Source organism: Mercenaria mercenaria, chromosome 6, assembly GCF_021730395.1.
Source record: "Mercenaria mercenaria strain notata chromosome 6, MADL_Memer_1, whole genome shotgun sequence".
Taxonomy (NCBI): Eukaryota; Metazoa; Mollusca; class Bivalvia; order Venerida; family Veneridae; genus Mercenaria; species Mercenaria mercenaria.
The window spans coordinates 86,290,657-86,309,968 of NC_069366.1; the positions used below are offsets into that span (position 1 = coordinate 86,290,657).

General features: G+C 35.5%; 1 protein-coding gene across 4 annotated transcripts in view; it reads right to left on the reverse strand.

Moving 5' to 3' along the window:
- LOC123548312 (Bardet-Biedl syndrome 4 protein-like) overlaps positions 1 to 19,312 on the reverse strand; it is a 42,790-nt gene that overhangs the window by 6,323 nt on the left and 17,155 nt on the right. For all 4 annotated transcript variants that reach the window (XM_045335479.2, XM_045335482.2, XM_045335481.2 and 1 more), the window contains exons 7-12: positions 18,471 to 18,598; positions 16,857 to 16,911; positions 15,856 to 16,077; positions 13,268 to 13,439; positions 1,722 to 1,791; positions 473 to 617 (exon numbers count right to left, since the gene is read on the reverse strand). In XM_045335479.2, the coding sequence (XP_045191414.2) occupies positions 473 to 617; positions 1,722 to 1,791; positions 13,268 to 13,439; positions 15,856 to 16,077; positions 16,857 to 16,911; positions 18,471 to 18,598 (792 nt within the window). The remainder of the gene's footprint in view (positions 1 to 472; positions 618 to 1,721; positions 1,792 to 13,267; positions 13,440 to 15,855; positions 16,078 to 16,856; positions 16,912 to 18,470; positions 18,599 to 19,312) is intronic.

The window sequence follows — 19,312 nt, forward strand, 5'->3', positions numbered from 1 at the left end:
TTTGACTATTTCAGGGGCCATAACTCTGGAAATAGGGGGCAGATCCAGATGAAAAATAGGAGGTGCACAAGTTCATATCGTGATAAAGACTCAAGCAAGGTTTAATAAATTTAAATTAAATACTTTTTGAGCTAGGCGCGTCAAAAGGTGAAAATGTGCATTTTCGACTATTTCAGGGACCATAACTCTGGAAATAGGGGGCAGAGCCAGACGAAAAATAGAAAATGCGCAACTTCAAATCAGGACAAAGACTCATGCAAGGTTTCATGAATTTATATCAAATACTTTTGAGCTAGGCACGTCACGAACTTCGGACGGACGGACAAGACAAAACCTATATGCCCCCTCAACTCATGGGAGGACACAAAAATAGTTACATAGGTTGCAGTACAATTTACAAATTTTATAATGCTACACAGTCGCATAAAATATCAGAAAAGTTCCAAAAGCAAGCTAGCAATTACGAACTTACCTCAGAATCTGTATTGAGTGGATTAGCATTGCCCTTCAGAACTTTTACTTTAGATTCAAACTTTGAGAACTGTTTCTGTGACAGTTTTCTATCACTGATGTTGTAGAGGAACACAGAGTAATTCAGAGAGATCATAGGATCTTTCCTGAAAATGTAATTTAACACAAATTGTTATGTTTAACACATTATGATGTCAAAATTGTAAAATACATGCCCCTGGAAAATGCCGGATAGAATAATGAATAAAGTCCACAACAGGGTCGTGCTTATAAAAGGTGTGTGTGCATGTTAACTTCCTGTTGATGATATCTACCAAGTTTCATTTCAACTGGATGGAAACTGTAGGATGGGTTGAGTGCACTTGAAAGTGAGATGGTCACACTGGCGGATGGGCTGACTGATGGAGGGACAGACAGTTCAAACACTGAAAACTGTAGAAGCTGAGTCAGGAATATATGCAAATGTTCAACTTACATTGTTGATGAAAACCAAGTTTCATTTCAACATGATACAAGATGTAGGAGGAAATGAGTTCACACTGTTCTAATGTAGCTGAATATAATTTTTCAGTCTAATAAGGGACCATAACTCAAACATAATAATAGGACTTCAATATTTAAACAATATGCACAAATAAACTTCATGCTGACAATGTATACCAAGTTTCATTTCAATGGGATGGAAACTGTAGGAGGGGTTAAGTACACAAGAAAGTGTGAGGGACAGACTGGAGAATGGGCTGACTGACGGACCAAGTTACTCTAGGTCTCCCACACAGTGTGCATAAAAATACACCACCTACATCAAACTTATTAATTTTGTCACAAATTTTAGCTTTACATGCAACTATTTTTCTTATTTTCTGCATCTTACAAGGTACCATTATAGGTGAAACTTAGCACTGAATTTGATATGTAGCAGATACTGCTGCCTACTTTAAGAGGAGCATATGCCCCTCCGTGCATTATTTCATTACGAGCGGAAACCTTGGTAGAACTACCAACCTTCCGTAAGTTAGCTGGATGGCTTTGTCACATGAAGAATTCAATGCCTCGGGTGAGCTTCGAACCCACATCAATGAGGGGCAAGTGATCTGAAGTCAGCGAACTTAAACCATTCAGTCACGGAGGCTCCTTAACAGATGCTTCACTCCTTTTGCAACATGTATTTCTGCTAAAACTCTTTTCAGCGTAAGTTTGAACCAAAATTCAATATACAAAGTCTGTTATAAAAGAGTGTTTGTACTCACTCATCAAGCTGTAATGCTTGTTCATACGCCTGTCTGGCATTTTCTGCATCCTCCAGGTGTGTCAGTGCAACTAAAAATAGATAAATGTATATTTCACATAATCCAGGTGTACCAGAGCAAATAATAGAAACTGACACATAGATTATTCAAACAAACAAATTCATTGAATTGATCCCACACCCAAGTATGCACTGTGTCAAGTATAAAGAAGTTCTTGCACTGGCTACTTCTTACTGTAGGTATCTGTAGACTACGAAACAATCAAAGGGCAGTAACTCTAAGTAAACTTAAGAGATCATGACAAAAGTGTGTGCATCACTGCACTATTCTGTTGTATACTTATTTTAAATTTTAAGTATAATGAAATTTTGTTACCCTGTTCTTAGCTATTAAGTTATTTTAGGATTTTAAAACAAGAGGGCCAAGATGGCCCTAGGTCGCTCACCTGAGAAACACACCATAACAGTGTAAACATGGCTGACCAAGTGATTTCATGGAAACAAATATTCTGACCAATTTTTATTAAGATTGGACCAAAAATGTGGTCTCTTAAATGTAAACAAGTATTTTCTTCAATTTGACCTAGTGACCTAGTTTTTGAGCCAAGATGACCTACAGTTGAACTTGACCTAGATTTATCAAGGCAATCATTCTGACCAAACTTCATCAACCTCAATTGAAAAATACAGCCTCTATTGCATACAAAATGTTTTTCTTTGCTTTGTCCTAGCGACCTAGTTTTTGACCCCAGATGACCCATATTCAAATCTGACCTTAATTTCACCAAAGCTATCATTCTGACCAAATTTCAGGAAGATCAATTGAAAAATACAGTCTCTATTGCATACACAAGGTTCTTCTTTGATTTGACCTACTGACCTTGTTTTTGGCCACAGATGACCCATTTTCTAACCTGACCTAAAATTCATCAAGGCAATCATTCTGACTAAATTTTATGAATATCAAGTTTAAAATGCAGCCCCTATTGCATATACAAGATTTTTCTTTAATTTGACTGGGTGACCTAGTTTTTGACCCTAGATGACCCATATTCAAACTCCACCTAGGTTTTATCCAGACAAACATTCTGATCAAATTTCATGAAGATCTGGTGTAAAATGCAGCCCATATTGCAAACACAAGGTTTTTCTTTGTTTTGACCTAGTTTTTGATTCCAGATGACCCATATTCAAACTTGACCTAGATTTCATCAAGGCAATCATTCTGATCGAAATTCATGAAGATCAATTGAAAAATACAGCCTCTATCGCATACACAAGGTTTTTCTTTGATTTGACCTAGTGACCTAGTTTTTGATCCCAGATGACCCATCTTCGAACTTGACCTAGATTTATCAAGGCAATCATTCTGATCGAAATTCATGAAGATCAATTGAAAAATACAGCCTCTATCACATACTCAAGGTTTTTCTTTAATTTGACCTAGTGACCTAGTTTTTGACCCTAGATAATCCATTTTCGAATTTGGCCTAGTTTTCATCAAGGTAATTCTTACAAAATTTCATGAAGATCAGTTGAAAAATACAGCCTCTATCACATACACAAGGTTTTTCTTTGATTTGACCTAGTTTTTGACCCTAGATGACCCATTTTCAAAGTTGACCTAGATTTTATCAAGGTAATCATTCTGACCAAACAGCATGAAGATCAAATGGAAAATACAGCCTCTATCACATACACAAGGTTTTTCTTTGATTTGACCTAGTGACCTTGTTTTTGACCCTAGATTACCCATTTTCAAACTCGGCCTAGATTTTATCAAGGTAATCATTCTGACCAAACAGCATGAAGATCAACTGAAAAATACAGCCTCTATCACATACACAAGGTTTTTCTCTGATTTGACCTAGTGACCTAGTTTTTGATCCAAGATGACCAATTTCTGAACTCAGCCTAGATTTCATCAAGGCAATCATTCTGACAAAATTTCATGAAGATCAGTTGAAAAATACAGCCTCTATCGCATACACAAGCTAAATGTTGACCGACGACAGACAGGCGCCGGACATCGAGCGATCACAATAAGTCACGTTGCTCAGGTGAGCTAAAAATATGTGTATGTGGTGATCTAAAAGATGAGAAAGACAAGACTTTAGTAATATTTACAAAATGCTTTTACTCAAAGTACACAGACGAGATGTGAGTATGCTTACAATTTAACCTGATTTCCTAAGATTTTTTGCCAGAGATGGCGTAAATGCCCCATTTTATCTTGTATCAATTCAAAATTTCCCGTGGAGGACCCTGGACTCCCATCTCTATTTGTACTAAAGTTATGCAGGCGGGTAATGTGTACATTTCAACATGATTCTCTCAAATTCTTTATCAGAGATGTCTTAAAATGCACCATTTTATCTTTTACGGTATAATTTCAAAATTTCTTGGGGAGGACCCTTGAAATCCCATCTTTACCTGTATTCCAATTATGCAGGTGACTAATGCAAACTTTTTAACCTTATTTGCTCAGATTTTTTTTTGAAGGTTGCTTAAAATGCACAGCTTTGTCTTGTATAATTTCAAAATTCCTTGGGGAGGACCCAGAACCCAACCCTCTACGTGTACTCCAATTATGCAGGCAAGTAGTGTGTACATTTTACTTTGATGTGCTCAGATTTTTGTCTGAAATCACTTGAAACTAACAGCTTTGTATTGTATAGTGTCAAAACTTTTCAAGGAGGACCGCCCCCAATCTCAACTTGGCTCCAATATTGTGACGAGTTGTGTGTACGTACGTTTCAAAACTGTTTTGTTCAGATTTTATATCTGAAATAACTTAAAATACAACATTTTGTCTTGAAGAATTTCAAAAAAAAATTCTCAGGATGGGTCCCTGTAACCCTACCTTAACTTATGCCACAACTCCATATGCTTTTTATAGTTCAAGAAAAAATGTTCAAATTAATTGTTGACTTGTAAAATTGTAGTTTGTACCTAAGCCCATATATGCAACACTCTATCCGTGATCATATAGTTACTTACAACAAGTTTAGTTACAAGGTTTACCACAACTTTAATTCTTACTTCATGTTTACTCAGATAAAAACGAAACAGAAACTAGAAATACATCCTGCATGCCCACGGGCAAAATGTTGAGCCCGCCAGCTGTCTAAAAAAGTAACATTTATTATACTATTTGGCAGTGTCAGAACTGATTTACACTAGCACCCATATTTGCATATGGAATTTTTTGACCAATTATAAAAAAAATCTGTATAATGTAAGTCCACACAAAACTCCTTACCAGGTAGAGATAGGTCAAAAAACACCTAAAAATTGGATGTAACATGCATGTTGTACCAAAGAAAAGTGGTCTCAATTTTTCCCCATGGCCAGTAATAAAAAAGTTATAAAAAACTATTTACAGTAATAACAAAGAGAAATAATTCTAAAAACAAGGTTGCCTCATTGTGTTGAACATATGTGCCAAGTTACATCAAAATCCCCTTATGCATGAACGAAGACATGCTCCAGACAATGTCATTCTTGTATCTGACCTTTGGCCTCTAAGTGTGACCCTGACCTTAGGCCTAGGGACCTGGTTCTTGCACATGACACTCCTCATAATGGTGAACATTCATGCCAAGTTACATCAAAATCCTACCATGCATGAAGAAGAAATGCTCCAGACAAACTTCAAATTGACATTTGACCTCCAACTGTGACCTTGACCTTTGAGATAGGAACATGAGGATAGCGCAAAACACTCCTTCTCATTTAGGTAAACATTCATGCCAAAAATAAACAAATTTGGTCCATGCATGTCAAAGTTATGGTCCGGACAAACTTCAATTTGACCTTTGACCTCCAACCGTGACCTTGAACTTTGTGGTAGGAACATTGGGTTTGCGCATGACACTCCTTCTCATTGAGGTTAACATTCATGTCAAATATAAACAAAACTGGTCCATGCATGTCAAAGTTATGGTCTGGACAAAATCGGATGCACGGACACAATACACCAACCCGCCAAAAGTGACGACTAAGACGAGCTCACCACAAGCGGGCTCGACAAAAATGATTCCAAATCTAAGAACACAAATTGTAATAGCACAAAATTATCTTTAAGTTTATAATTTTTATCTACTTTGGTGGTATGGCGACACTAGATAGAATATTGATTAGATAGACATCATAGATATCACGTCTGAATTAGCATATTACTAAAGTTGTAAATATGAATTTAAACGATAAAGCTTGGAGAATATAAGACAAATATTAATAAGGAACGTGATGTAGCATTCATATAACATCTGTTGTTTACAACTTTGCAAATAGAATTCGTGATCCGGCAAATTGGTTACATTATTGTATAACTTTAAGACAAAATTGAAATGCAATAAATATGTAATACATGTATACGATTTGAATGGACATTAAAAGTAAATAAAAACTTCAAAACAATAATTCATAAACACATGATAACACAAATATGTAACTATGTTACAACCCTTTCCCGAAAGAATTCTGCCTCAGTGTTTTTTTCAGGGCTGGTTATGACACTGTGTGGGTTTTAACATTTTTAAAAAGATCTTCTGTTTGTTCACTAATTTCACCACAAAAATGTCACACTCTGTCCTAGGGCATTAAATGATTTTTATCTTTAAATATTTTCTTTTCAAAGTGCTGATCTGTACCTAACTGCTTCTAATTATGCGCCTAGAGGTAAAAAGTGCATGGTTTACATTAGATACCGTATGTACACAGCCACCTAAGCCTGCAATAAAGTTATAGTGGAGTTGTCTCCATTTTTTCCAGATATTTTACCCAGGATATATTTTTTTTCAGCTCAAATCACTCTTTTTCAGAAAATGATATCTGAAATATTTTTTTCAGGCTGTATATATTGATGCCGTTAGCTACACATATGTCTAAAATAGATAGTGCCTACTTCAAGTTTGTATTTTAGTTACAAAGGGGATTATGCCTCTTAATGCACTGTCCTATTTTATTCTTTCAGCCAAAGTTACATGTACTCCTTCGTGACTGCCCTTGACAGTTAACACACCTGTTATCTTCAGAATAATGAAGTCATGCGATTTCACACTACCCGCAAAAATAAAGTTAACAACTAAATACAATGAAAAAATATTTCTTACAAATCTTCTAGAACTAGGAATGTCAATGTATATCAGATCATTAAAATATCTTCTGAATGTCCAAATATTCAAATCATGTTTTGCCAATTCTGAATATTCTCATTTTTTATGAAAAATATGAATGACTTATAAAAGCTACAAGAAAAATTAACATTTGTTGTTTTAGTACATGCCAAACCTGTGTTGTTATTTTGTCAATGTTACACATTAAAATGGTGTCTATAAGTATATTGTGTTAACATTAGATGCACACAATCAAATAAAGAATTCCTCATTTTATGAAAGTATTAGACAGGCTTCTAAGTTTTGATCAAGATCCTTTGCAAGAATAGAATGCAACCAATAAAAGCAGACAGATCAATTTAAGTCATTTATGAGAGGTTATGAAAAATGCAACACATGCAAAAATAACACATAAAACTCATGCTGTTAAATAACCCTTCAGATGATGGTACAACTAGCTTTACATTTGCAGGAAAGGGTAGCTTGTATACATATTTTTGGCTTGCAGTGTAAGTAAACTGGATTTTGGTGGTTTTTCCTGGAAATTTTCTCCTTCCCTTTTGATTATCTCAGGAAATAGTGTGTTGTTTGTAATTTGAGGTTTTTCTTAATTTACCTGAATAGGTTTTGGATTAAGTCCTAAAACAAAAATTACTGGTATGAAAAATGAACAAACCAAATAAAGAATGAAATAAGTAAGAAAAAATAAAATTGCCAATGTTAAGTAAAAAGAATCTGGTTTTGAAGGGCGTGCTAAAGGTACAATCAAAAAAATTTTCAATGGGATACACCCTACAACAAATTAAAATGTGTAACGCAACTAAAACTTCCTTGAAAGAACATGAAAACAATAAAAAACAGACAAAAAAAGGCTTTTTATTGCTCTCGTAAATTCCAACCTTTACCCGAAAAATATGCCCTACCAAAGGAGGGCAATTAAAAATCCCTTCTTAGTCCTTACAAATTGGATGCCGCCTGGCTTGACATGAACAAAATTTTGGCAAAATCCCGTTTCATTGGAAAAGGCAGCTGAACAATTTTTGACAATAAAAAGAAGTGAACCTTGACAAGGTTAATATTGGTTTTTCCTTTAGAAAGGGAAAAAATTTTTGGGGACTATAATTAAAACAATATAAAAAGGGGCAATTTAAAACCAAAAGTTTAAAATTGGCTAAAAAAAAAAAACCCTTTCAAAGGGAATTGATTAAACCAAATTCTTTGGAATTGGAAAGCAAAAAGTAAGTTACAAGTAAAGGGCCAAATGAAAATATCCCACCTAAATGTTTAGACCCCGGGGAAACATAACCCCCAAAAATTGGGCTATTACCTACAGATCATGAGCTTCTGCTTGAGACAAACCCATAAACAGGAAAAAATGAGCTCCATGCAATGAAAAGGCACCTTTAATGCCCTTTAAAAGCAAAAAAAGAAAATTTGGAATAAAAGGAATTTAAAAAATTAAGAATTTTTCCTCTCCCCTGGTTTGACCATTGCCTGATTGAAAATTTGGGACTTAAGTTTTAAAACAGATAAAAACCATGAATTTTAAGGGAAAAATAATTAAGCTTCAATTGAACCAACAACAAGACAAACCATGTGTATATTACAGGGATTAATTGTTTTTAGTTTTCAAACCTATAAATCCTTGCGGTAGGGGCTGAAAATGGCAAAAAGAAAAATTGTAATGGAGTCAAAGAAAATTTTTCCCCTTTATTTGAATTATTAAAATCCCGGAAATTTGAAGATAGTAGGGACAAAAAAATTTCCTGGTTACCGTTCAGAAGGGTTTCAAGTTTTTCCTCTCGGTCCTTTAAATGGATCTCTTTCATAAGGGGACATTGAAAATTATATATGATCCTTGGGGGAAGCCTAGCATTTGTTTTAAACAGAAAATTTTTGCTCCTGTTTTCCTTCAAAAGGCCATTTTTGCAAAACAAGTAATTATTTCTGGATATTTAATGGGTCGGTTAAATTTTTAAACAACTTTGACTGTAAGGGGTTTCTAAAAAAAACTTACCAAGCTGAATTTTCCTGGGCCCAAAAGTTTCAAAAAAGGGGTTTAGGGTACTGTACAAGTAGTTTTTCAATAAAAAGTGTGAGTTTCTTGCAGTTTGATATTGGGAAAAGGAAAAAAAATACCGACTGTTTTGTAAAGTACTCGGAATGAGGGGCCAACCAGCAGTGGCAGTTTTAACAAACCGATAGTTTGAAAAATTCCTAATTCCCAAGTTAAATTTTCTGTCAAGGGCCTTTCTCTAAGAAGGGTTTAGTTTCTGTGACAACCCCCATGGGGAAAACCAAGTTTGCTTTACTGCGCATTAAAGAAATTGAATTAGGGAAAAAGGCCCACCAAAAAAATTATATCAAATGGTTTTAATTTAAAAAAATTACCCAGGGAGTACAATTTAACAAATTTTATCTTGGAAAAAGGACCAACAAACACTTCCACAACCAACCCCCAAAATATCAAAGGGCTAGGGTTTTCTTTAAAGGAAAGAAGTCCGTTTTTTCAACTTCAAGGCATGTAAAACTTGGGGGAAACCGGGGTTCGCCTCTTTTCACTCCAGCACAACGAACAACAGTAAATCATAGCCTCCCGTGTGTGGAGACCTATTCCCTTGATTTTTTTGTTGTAAAAATAGAATATTGCCCTACCCATGATTTTCTATCCAATAACACCATATTTTTGCAAAAACAAAGTAAGTTAAAACGTATGTTTAACAAACTTTGTGCAATTCTAGTTTTTAAGGGTTTTTGGGAAAAAAAATTCTCAAGTTTTTAATACCAAGGGCTTTGAACTGTTTAAGGAATTTTTTAGAGTTATAATAACCCAAAACCCCCTTTTTCAAAAAAAAAATATTGTTATTTTTCTAAGCCCAAAAGGGCCATATTCTTCAAAAAGCAGGATGAGTTATGTTTCTTGTGTACAGGCCCACTTTAATGGGAAAAATGTTCCCAGTTTTAAGCAATGCTTTGTTTAGTTTAGGGAGAAAGTTGACTTAAACATAAACAACCAAAAATGATTTTCTAAGTCCAAAAGGGGCCAATAATTTTGCAAAAGCAGGATGGATTTAAATGTTCTTGCTGTACAGGGTAAACTTATGTAACAAGTTGCAAGTTTAAAGCAAAGCTTAGATATTTTAAAGGAAAAAAAATTGACCTAAACTTAACCAAGAAATCTGATTTTTTCTAAGCCCAAAAGGGGGCCAAAAATTCTTGCAAGCGGGAAAGGATTTATGTTTCTTGCTGTACGGTAAACTTGATGGTAAACAAGTGTTGCAAGTTTAAGCAATATTTTTATTAAAAATAGTTTTTGGATAAAAGTGACCTAAACATAAAACTTAACCAAGAAATCTGATATTTTCTAAGTCCAAAGGGGCAAAAATTTCTTGCAAAAAGCAAGGAGGGAGTTATGTTTCTTCTGTCAAATCAGCTTTGATGGTGAACAAGTTTCCCAATTAAGCAATAGCTTTGATAGTTTGGAGAAAAGCTGACCTAAACATAAAATTTAAAACCAGGCAACCCCAACGCGACGCGACCGTTCAAATGATGACTTTTTTTTTTTTTTAAAAATCAGATGAGCTAAAAACGATTTTCAGAATTTAACAAAAATTTACAAATCAGATTTTGAAAATTTAATTAAATTAGGTTTATGTAAACCCCTTTTTTCAATGTTTTTTGGTAATTATAAAAGCGACTTGGCCCAGGTTGTACTAGAAACACACGAAACAGTGGTAAACATTGGCCTAACAATGTTGTAACAAATATTCTCCTTTTAAATCGGGCCCAAGTGTTTTTAAATTTAAAAGTGTTTTTTGGAATATTGCCTATGAATAAAACCCCTATAAACCACCTAATTTTTACGGCAATCTTTCTAAACCAATTTTTCAAGATTTTTAAAAATATTTACCAAAACAAATTTTTATGTTATAAAACCTTAAATTATTTTTTTGATTATAACCATATTACCGATGATTTCATAGGAATTTTTGCCAATTATAAAAAGTTAAATTTTCATACAAAGGTTATTTATAGTAACAACCAAAGGAATAAAAAATAACAACATTGAAAATTTGAAGATCAATCAAACAAAGCCAACGAGGCCCTAATTGTCTCTTACCCAGTAATTAAAATTTTTAATTTTTCTGCAATAATGTTATAAAATTTCATAGGTTCCCAAAAAAAATTGTTATTAAAAACATCTTTATTTATATATTTTGCAATATAAAAAAATTGGTTTTAAATGGAAAATTTTTTGGCTTTTATAACAAGAGGAACCAATTTTCCTTTGGGTTGAACTACCTAGTTACCCCATAATGAAAAGTTTGACTTAGTGATTCATAAAAAAATTCTGCAATTTTCATAAAATGGGTAAAATGTGGCCTAAGATTGTTTAACAAGTTTTTCTTGAATAAACCTGGTTGACCTATTTTTGCCCTAATAACCCATATTAAAATTTTGGCCTAAAATATAAAGGATCATTCTGCCCAGTTTCATAAGACAATTAAAATTGCCTACATTTCACAAGGTTCTTTGATTTGACCTGTGCCCTTTTTTTTTTGGACCAATGATCCAATTTGATCGCTGACTAAGATTTCTTCGGCAATTATTTCTGAACTTTTTGGTAAAGGGGCAAACTGAAAAAATTTGCCCCTATTGGCATACACCAAAGGTTTCTCCTTTTTTGAACCTAGTACCTTTTTTGATTTAAAGGTTATTTTAAATCATTTCATCATGGGAAACAATCTCCCAAATTTTGGTCTTTAGGGAATCGGGGGCCGAAAGGAACCAAAGATCGTTATATGAATTACTTTATTTGTTAAGTTTTGAATTTTATTCTTTAAAAATTGGTCTCTATTGTTCAAAGACAAAATAGCAAATTTGGCCCTTTAAGGGCCCATAACTCTGAACCCATGAGGGGAATCGGGCCTTTTTTTGAAGGAACTGGATATTATGCCAATACAAGTTGTGTGCAAGTTTGATTAAAGTTGATTGCAAAAGGGTGGTTTCTACCATGTTCACAACCAAAAATAGCAATTTTGGCCTTTAAGGGCCATAACTCGGGAAAACCCATATGGGACCCGGCCCAAGTTTTCGAAAGGGAAACCCAGATCTTAATATCCCAATACAAGTTGTGTGCAATTTTGATTAAAGTTGATTGCAAAATGTAGTCTCTATTGTGTTCACAAGACAAAAATAGCAAATTTTGGCCCTTTAAGGGGCCATAACTCTGGAACCCAATATGGGATCTGGCAAGTTTTCGAAAGGAACCGAGATATTATGCCAATACAAGTTGTGTGCAAGTTTGATTAAAGCTGATTGCAAATGTGGTCTCTATCGTGTTCAAAAGACAAATAGCAAATTTTGGCCCTTTAAGGGGCCATAACTCTGGAACCCATAAAGGGATCTGGCCGTTTAGAAGTAATCGAGACTTACGCCAAACATTTTGTGGGGCAAGTTGATTAAATTTGATAGCAAAATGTGGTCTCTATCGAGTTCACAACAAAATGTGAACGGATGGACGAAGGACGACGGACAAAATGCGATCACAAAAGCTCACCCTGTCACTTCCAGACAGGTGAGCTAACAACGTAAGGGCAATAACTCTGAAGTTACTGATGTGATCCTGATGAAAGTTGCATGCGCAGGTCTTTGTTATATGTATAATGAAGTTCAATCTAATGGCTACTTTATAATTTAATGTAAATCTGTGGATTTTAAAGCAATTAAAGGGCAATAACTCAGCACAATTACTGAATAGATCATGACAGAAGTTTACTGTGCACCACAAATACTTGACTACAAAGAAATTCTATAAATTAGCTACTACGTATTGTTGGAATTTAGGATTACAAAACAGTTCAAGGGCAATAACTCACTAGTCACTTAAGAGAGCCTGATGAAAACTGCATGTGCACCATCACACACTGCTGTTGTACATTTAATTTTGATATAAATGACACTAAAGAGTACCTCAAAAAGCATGTATATTGCTTCTCTATTTTTACAGCCCTCTCTACTTTTACAGCCCTCTCTACTTTTACAACCCTCTCTATTTTTACAGCCCCCTCTATTTTTACAGCCCTCTCTACTTTTACAGCTCTCTACCTCATAACATTCTGTCACTGATTGAAACATTATCTACTGAATATTATAAAATAAGAGAAAATTCAAGATGAGAAAAAAAAGAACCGCACCATGAGAAAACCAACACAGTGCATTTGCAGCCAGCATGGATCCAGACCAGCCTGCGCATCCACGCAGTCTGGTCAGAATCCATACTGTTCACTTTCAAAGCCTATTGCAATTAAAGAAATTGTTAGCAAACAGCATGGATCCTGACCAGACTGCGCAGATGCGCAGGCTGGTCTGGATCCGTGCTTGTCGCTATGTTGGTTTTCTCATGGTGCGGCCCAAATTTAGTTACCTGCAAGGAGCATGAAAAGCTGCGCCATTTTTGGTCTAAGGTTGATGGCAGCACTAAGAAAGTGGAATGCTGAGGCATACTGTTGCATGGTCAGGTGAACAAGGCCCAAGTTGTATAATATCTTCCAGTCAAACGGTGCAAGGTAATTTGCTCGTTTCAAGCAGCTGATAGCCTAGATAGAAATATATAGGAAAACTTACTCTTGCGGCTTTTTTCCAAATACAAATACAAACAAGAGGACCATGATGGTCCTGAATCGCTCACCTCTTCCCACATGATCCAGTTTTGAGTATGACGTCGTTTTTTCTATTATTTGACATAGTGACCTGGTTTTTGAGCTAATGTGACCCAGTTTTGAACTTGACCTAGATATTATCAAGATAAAAATTCTGACCAATTTTCATGAAGATCCATTGAAAAATATGGTCTCTAGAGAGGTCACAAGGTTTTTCTATTATTTGACCTATTGACTAGTTTTTTAGGCACGTGACCCAGTTTCAAACTTGACCTAGATATCATCAAGGTGAACATTCTGACCAATTTTCATGAAGATCCATTCAAGGGTATGGCCTCTAGAGAGGTCACAAGGTTTTTCTATTTCAAGACCTACTGACCTAGTTTTTGATCGCAGTTGACCAAGTTTCAAACTTGACCTAGATATCATCAAGATAAACATTCAGACCAACTTTCATACAGATCCCATGAATAATATGGCCTCTAGAGAGGTCACAACGTTTTTTCATTATTTGACCTACTGACCTACTTTTTGAAGGTACTGACCCACTTTGAACTTTACCTAGATTCATCAAGGTGAACATTTGACCAATTTTTATGGAGATACATTCATAAGTATGGCCTCTAGAGAGGTCACAAGGTTTTTTATTTTTTGACCTACTGACCCAGTTTTAGACCGCCCTGACCCGGGTTTTGAACTTGACCTAGATATCATCAAGATGAAACATTTAGACAACTTTCATGAAGATCCAAAAAATATGGCCTTTAGAGAGGTCACAAGGTTTTTCTATTAAATTTTACTACTGACTATTTTTGACCGCACGTGACCCACTTTCGAAAATGGGCCTAGATATCATCAAGATGAACATTCGGGCCCCATTTTTCATACAGATCCCCTGGAAAATATGGCCTCTAGAGAGGTCACAAAGTTTTTCTATTATTTGACCTACTGACCCAGTTTTTGATGGCACTGACCCAGGTTTCGAACTTGACCTAGATTTCATCAAGGGAACTTTGACCAATTTTCATGAAGATTTCATGAAATATATGGCCTCTAGAGAGGTCACAAGGTTTTTCTATTTTTAACCTACTGACCTAGTTTTTGACCCACGTGACCCCGTTTTGACTTGACTTTGATATCATCAAGATGAACATTCAGACCAATTTTATACAGTCCATGAAAATTTTGGCCTTTTTGAGAGGTCACAAGGTTTTCTATTATTGACCTACTGACCCAGTTTTTGATGGGAGTGACCCAGTTTCGAACTTGACCCAGATATCATCAAGGGGAACCTTCTGACCAATTTTCATGAAGATCTTGTGAATTATGGCCTCTAGAAAGGTCACAAGGTTTTCTATTTTTAGACCTAATGACCTAGTTTTTGACCGCACGTCACCCAGTTTCGAACTTGACCTAGATATCATCAAGATGAACATTCTGACCACTTTTCATGAAGATCTTTGAAATATATGGCCTCTAGAGAGGTCACAAGGTTTTCTTTTTTAGACCCCCTGACCTAGTTTTTGAAGGCACATGACCCAGTTTAGAATTTACCTAGATATCATCAAGGTGAACCTTTGACCAATTTTCATGAAAATTTTGTGAAATATATGGCCTCTAGAGAGGTCACAAGGTTTTTCTATTTTTAGACCTCTGACCTAGTTTTTGACCGCACGTGACCCAGTTTCAACTTGACCTAGATATCATCAAGGTGAACATTCGACCATTTTCATGAAGATCCATTTAAAACTTGGCCTCCAGAGAGGGCACAGGTTTTTCTATTTTTAGACCTACTGACCTAGTTTTGACGCACGTGAACCAGTTTCGAGCTTGACCTAGAATTACCAAGATGAAAAATTCTGACCCATTTTCTTTAAAAATCCCATGAAAATGTGACCTCTAGAGATGTCACAAGGAAAAGTTTACGCACGCACGGACGGACACACGCACGGACGCACGGACGACGGACACCGCGATCACAAAAGCTCACCTTGTCACTTTGTGACAGGTGAGCTAAAAAAAATTAAATGTTTTTACTCGATTTACATTGTAAAGTAAAGAGACTAATCATTTTTCCATACAGAAAATAAAAATTCTACCATATTATCTTGCCTTCATTTTTCTGTTTGTTTGCCAAACATACAGATTTACATAACTATTGTTGTTGCTGAATACATTTACAATATAGTTGTTACCAACAAAAATACTGTAAGGAATGGAATTTCATCTATCAAATATGTGTTGCTTAATATCCATGTATCAAACTTTGTATAATAAAAGTTTAATTTATCTAGTCAGATTTATCTACCCAGGATGTGTCAAAAAGCATTTTTGTAAGTATCTTCAAACTTACGGCCACATATTTTTTCTTTCCAAAGAAACACATTCCGATGTTGTTCCACAGGGGAGGACTTTCCGGCGAACTTACTGCAGCAACCCTATACTTTGTAAGCGCAACATCGAAGTCGCCATGGCTCTGCATCATACTTCCAGCAGCCATGATGGCTTTAACGTGAGTGGGGTCATAGGTCATTGCGTTACCAAGATTCTCAAAAGCTTTCTGATACTGTCCAACCTACAACAATAAAAACTTTTTCAACTTTCTTTTTCCAGATAACTGTTATTCATACAGATGTAGTGTATACTGCTAATCCAACAAACTTTTTTCACAGATTTTTGCACAACAAATTATCTGGCTAACTTTGTTACAATTAAACAAGAGTGGCAGACTGTCACAAGATACTCCCGTCATCAAATATTGGCCTAATTCAAGGGCCATAATCCGAGAGTGCCTAGGGCGATTTTGGCTGGTTATCAAACTTGGGCTGAGATATTTTGCCCATAAACATTGTCAGCAAGTTTGGTGGAGATCGGATGAAAACTGTTTGACTTAGAGAGTGGACAATGCTAAATTCACAATTTTTCAAGTTATTCAAGGGCCATAATCCAAGAGTGCCTGGGGTGATTTTGCTGGTTATCGAACTTGGCCCACAAACATTGTCACCGAGTTTGGTGAAGATCGGATGAAAACAGTTTGACTTAGAGGGAGGACAAGGCTAAATTTGCAGATTTTCAAGTAATTCAAGGGCCATAACTCAAGAGTGCCTGAAGCGATTTTGATGGTTATCAAACCTGGCCGAGATATTATGCCCACAAACATTGTCACAAAGTTTGGTAAAGATCTGATGAAAACTATTTGACTTAGTGAGCAGACATGCTTTTGGACGCTGACCGCCATGAGAAAACCAACATAGTACGTTTGCGACCAGCATGGATCCAGACCAGATCTCAACACATTTTTGGAGGTTCGACATTACAGAAGGTAATTCAGTAAACTGTGGTAAAACAGAAAACCTGCATATAAAGAAGTCCTAGTGTTGTCAGCATGTCTGGATGTTCTGGTGAAAATCTGAAAAACAAAATGACAACAGATGTCTAACATGCCTGTATTCATCAGAATATTAACTCGGATAAATCAGTACAAGATTACAAGTCAATATCATTTTAATACTTGGTAGATTACACAGATATCCAAGAAAGAGCATTTCCCAGGTCAATATGCTATATACTGGTAGCAATTGTTTACTATGTTATGTCATAATATGAGGTACATGCATTTTGGTGAATTTTATCATAAGCACTGAGGTATTTTACCTTTGTACAAGCGTCCCTTACAATTATCTTTACAATGCATGCAGTATAAAGGGTGAATTGATATACGTTCATTACTGTATACTTACTAACTAAGTTGATCAACTTAACTTATATTTGCATGAGAGAGCAGCCCTGAGTGCCAGTTTAGGCTAAGGAGTACAAATAACTACATAAGGCATGTCACTGCCATTAAATGAGTTGCTGATTATATACCTAGACACAGGTAAGATAACATATAACATCAACAAGAGCTGTCAGTGGACAGCACGCTTGACTATTCTCAGTGCTTGATAGTATAATATAAGCAATGAGTAAAACTTTAACATTACAATAAGCATATCCTAAGTCGAAAAGGGGCCATAATTCAGTCAAAATGCTTGACAGAGTTGCCTCCTCCTTTTTACAGACTGGGGTCTGATTGTAAACAAGTATGCCAAAATATGAAAGCAATATCTCAATGGGCTTTGAAAATATTTTGGGGGGGTACGCAAACTTTTAAAATTTATTCTAAAGTTGAAAAGGGACCATAATTCAGTCAAAATGCTTGATAGAGTTGCCTCCCTTTTTACAGACTGGGGGCATGATGGTTAAAAGTATGCAAAAAATGAAAGCAATATTCAATGGACTTTGAAAATATTTGGGGTGGTACGCAAACTTTAACTTTATTCTAAGTTGAAAAAGGAGCCATAATTCAGTCAAAATGCTTGATAGAGTTGCCTCCTCCCTTTTCACAGACTGGGGCTGATGGTTAAAAGTATGCAAAATAGAAGCAATTTTCTCAATGGACTTTGAAAATATTTGGGGTGGTACGCAAACTTTAACATTTATTCTAAGTTGAAAAGGGACCATAATTCAGTCAAAATGCTTGATAGAGTTGCCTCCTCCTTTTCACAGACTGGGGTCATGATGGTAAACAAGTTGAAGTATGCAAAATATGAAAGCAATATCTCAATGGACTTTGAAAATATTTGGGGTGGTACGCAAACTTAAACATTTGTGTGACGCTAACGCTCACACCGACGCCGGGGCGAGTAGGATAGCTCCCCTATTCTTCGAATAGTTGAGCTAAAAATGACTTCACACATCCCTGGCAGTCAAAATAGCCAGTAATTGTGCCCACATCTGGTTACTGGCCTTGGTTACAAGATTTTGTCCTAGGCAATATTGTTACTATTTATAGTAAGGTATATAATAATGATGCATAAAATATGAGGCAGATAAAAGCACTGCACCTAGATTACAAACTAATCCCTTTTTCTTCAAATAAAGTTTAAATAATCTGACTATTGGTACATCTTCTACAAGTTTACTCACTCGACAGCTCCCTTGTAGACCTCTATAGCTCCTTGTATGTCACCATTGATAAGGTAGACCTTTCCCAACATCACATAGGATATTTCATGTCTCTTAAATGCTATAGCTCTTTGAAGACATTCCTTAGCCTGAAATGCATAAACTTTATCCTTACAAGGCTCTTTATACATGTATAAACTGCCAGTCAACAGTTTGTGCTACTGACCTGTATGTAGATTAACACAGGTTTGCTTGGACAAAGTCAGAACGTGAGAGAAAAAATAACACTGAAATACATTTCTGATGTTATATAATAAAACACATAATATATTGTATGGCTTAACTAGTAAGTGTATTCTGTAAACCTTAGTACAGATACTTGTCTATTACTTCATAGAATCAAAGCACCTTAGGTACTCAATATCAAGCAAGAAGCAAGTGAAGATGCAATGTAAAATCTCTAGTCTTTTTGAAGGTAAAGATAGAGACTTGCGTATTGCTGAACATTCACAAAAGATAAAACTTGTCTTTATTATCATTAGTGGCAATTCATTAAATTTTTTACTGATTTTCACAAATTTTTTTAGTACTCCCCGAGAACAAGGGAAAAAAACTTGTCCTTCACATGTACAACACATGCCCCGCGAGAAAATGCAAACATTCTTAATTAGCATCTCATTAAATATTTAATCCACAACACTGTGTGCACTCTTCTGAAGCAGTTTTGCTTTTAATTTTTAAACAATTTCTTTTTAAAAAACGCTGTCAGAAAAAGCTGGAAATTTCCCCGGTTATGGGCAAAAGTTTAGTCATCTTTCTACCCCGAGACAATAGTTTTAAACTGTTCCCCAAACATCCACAAT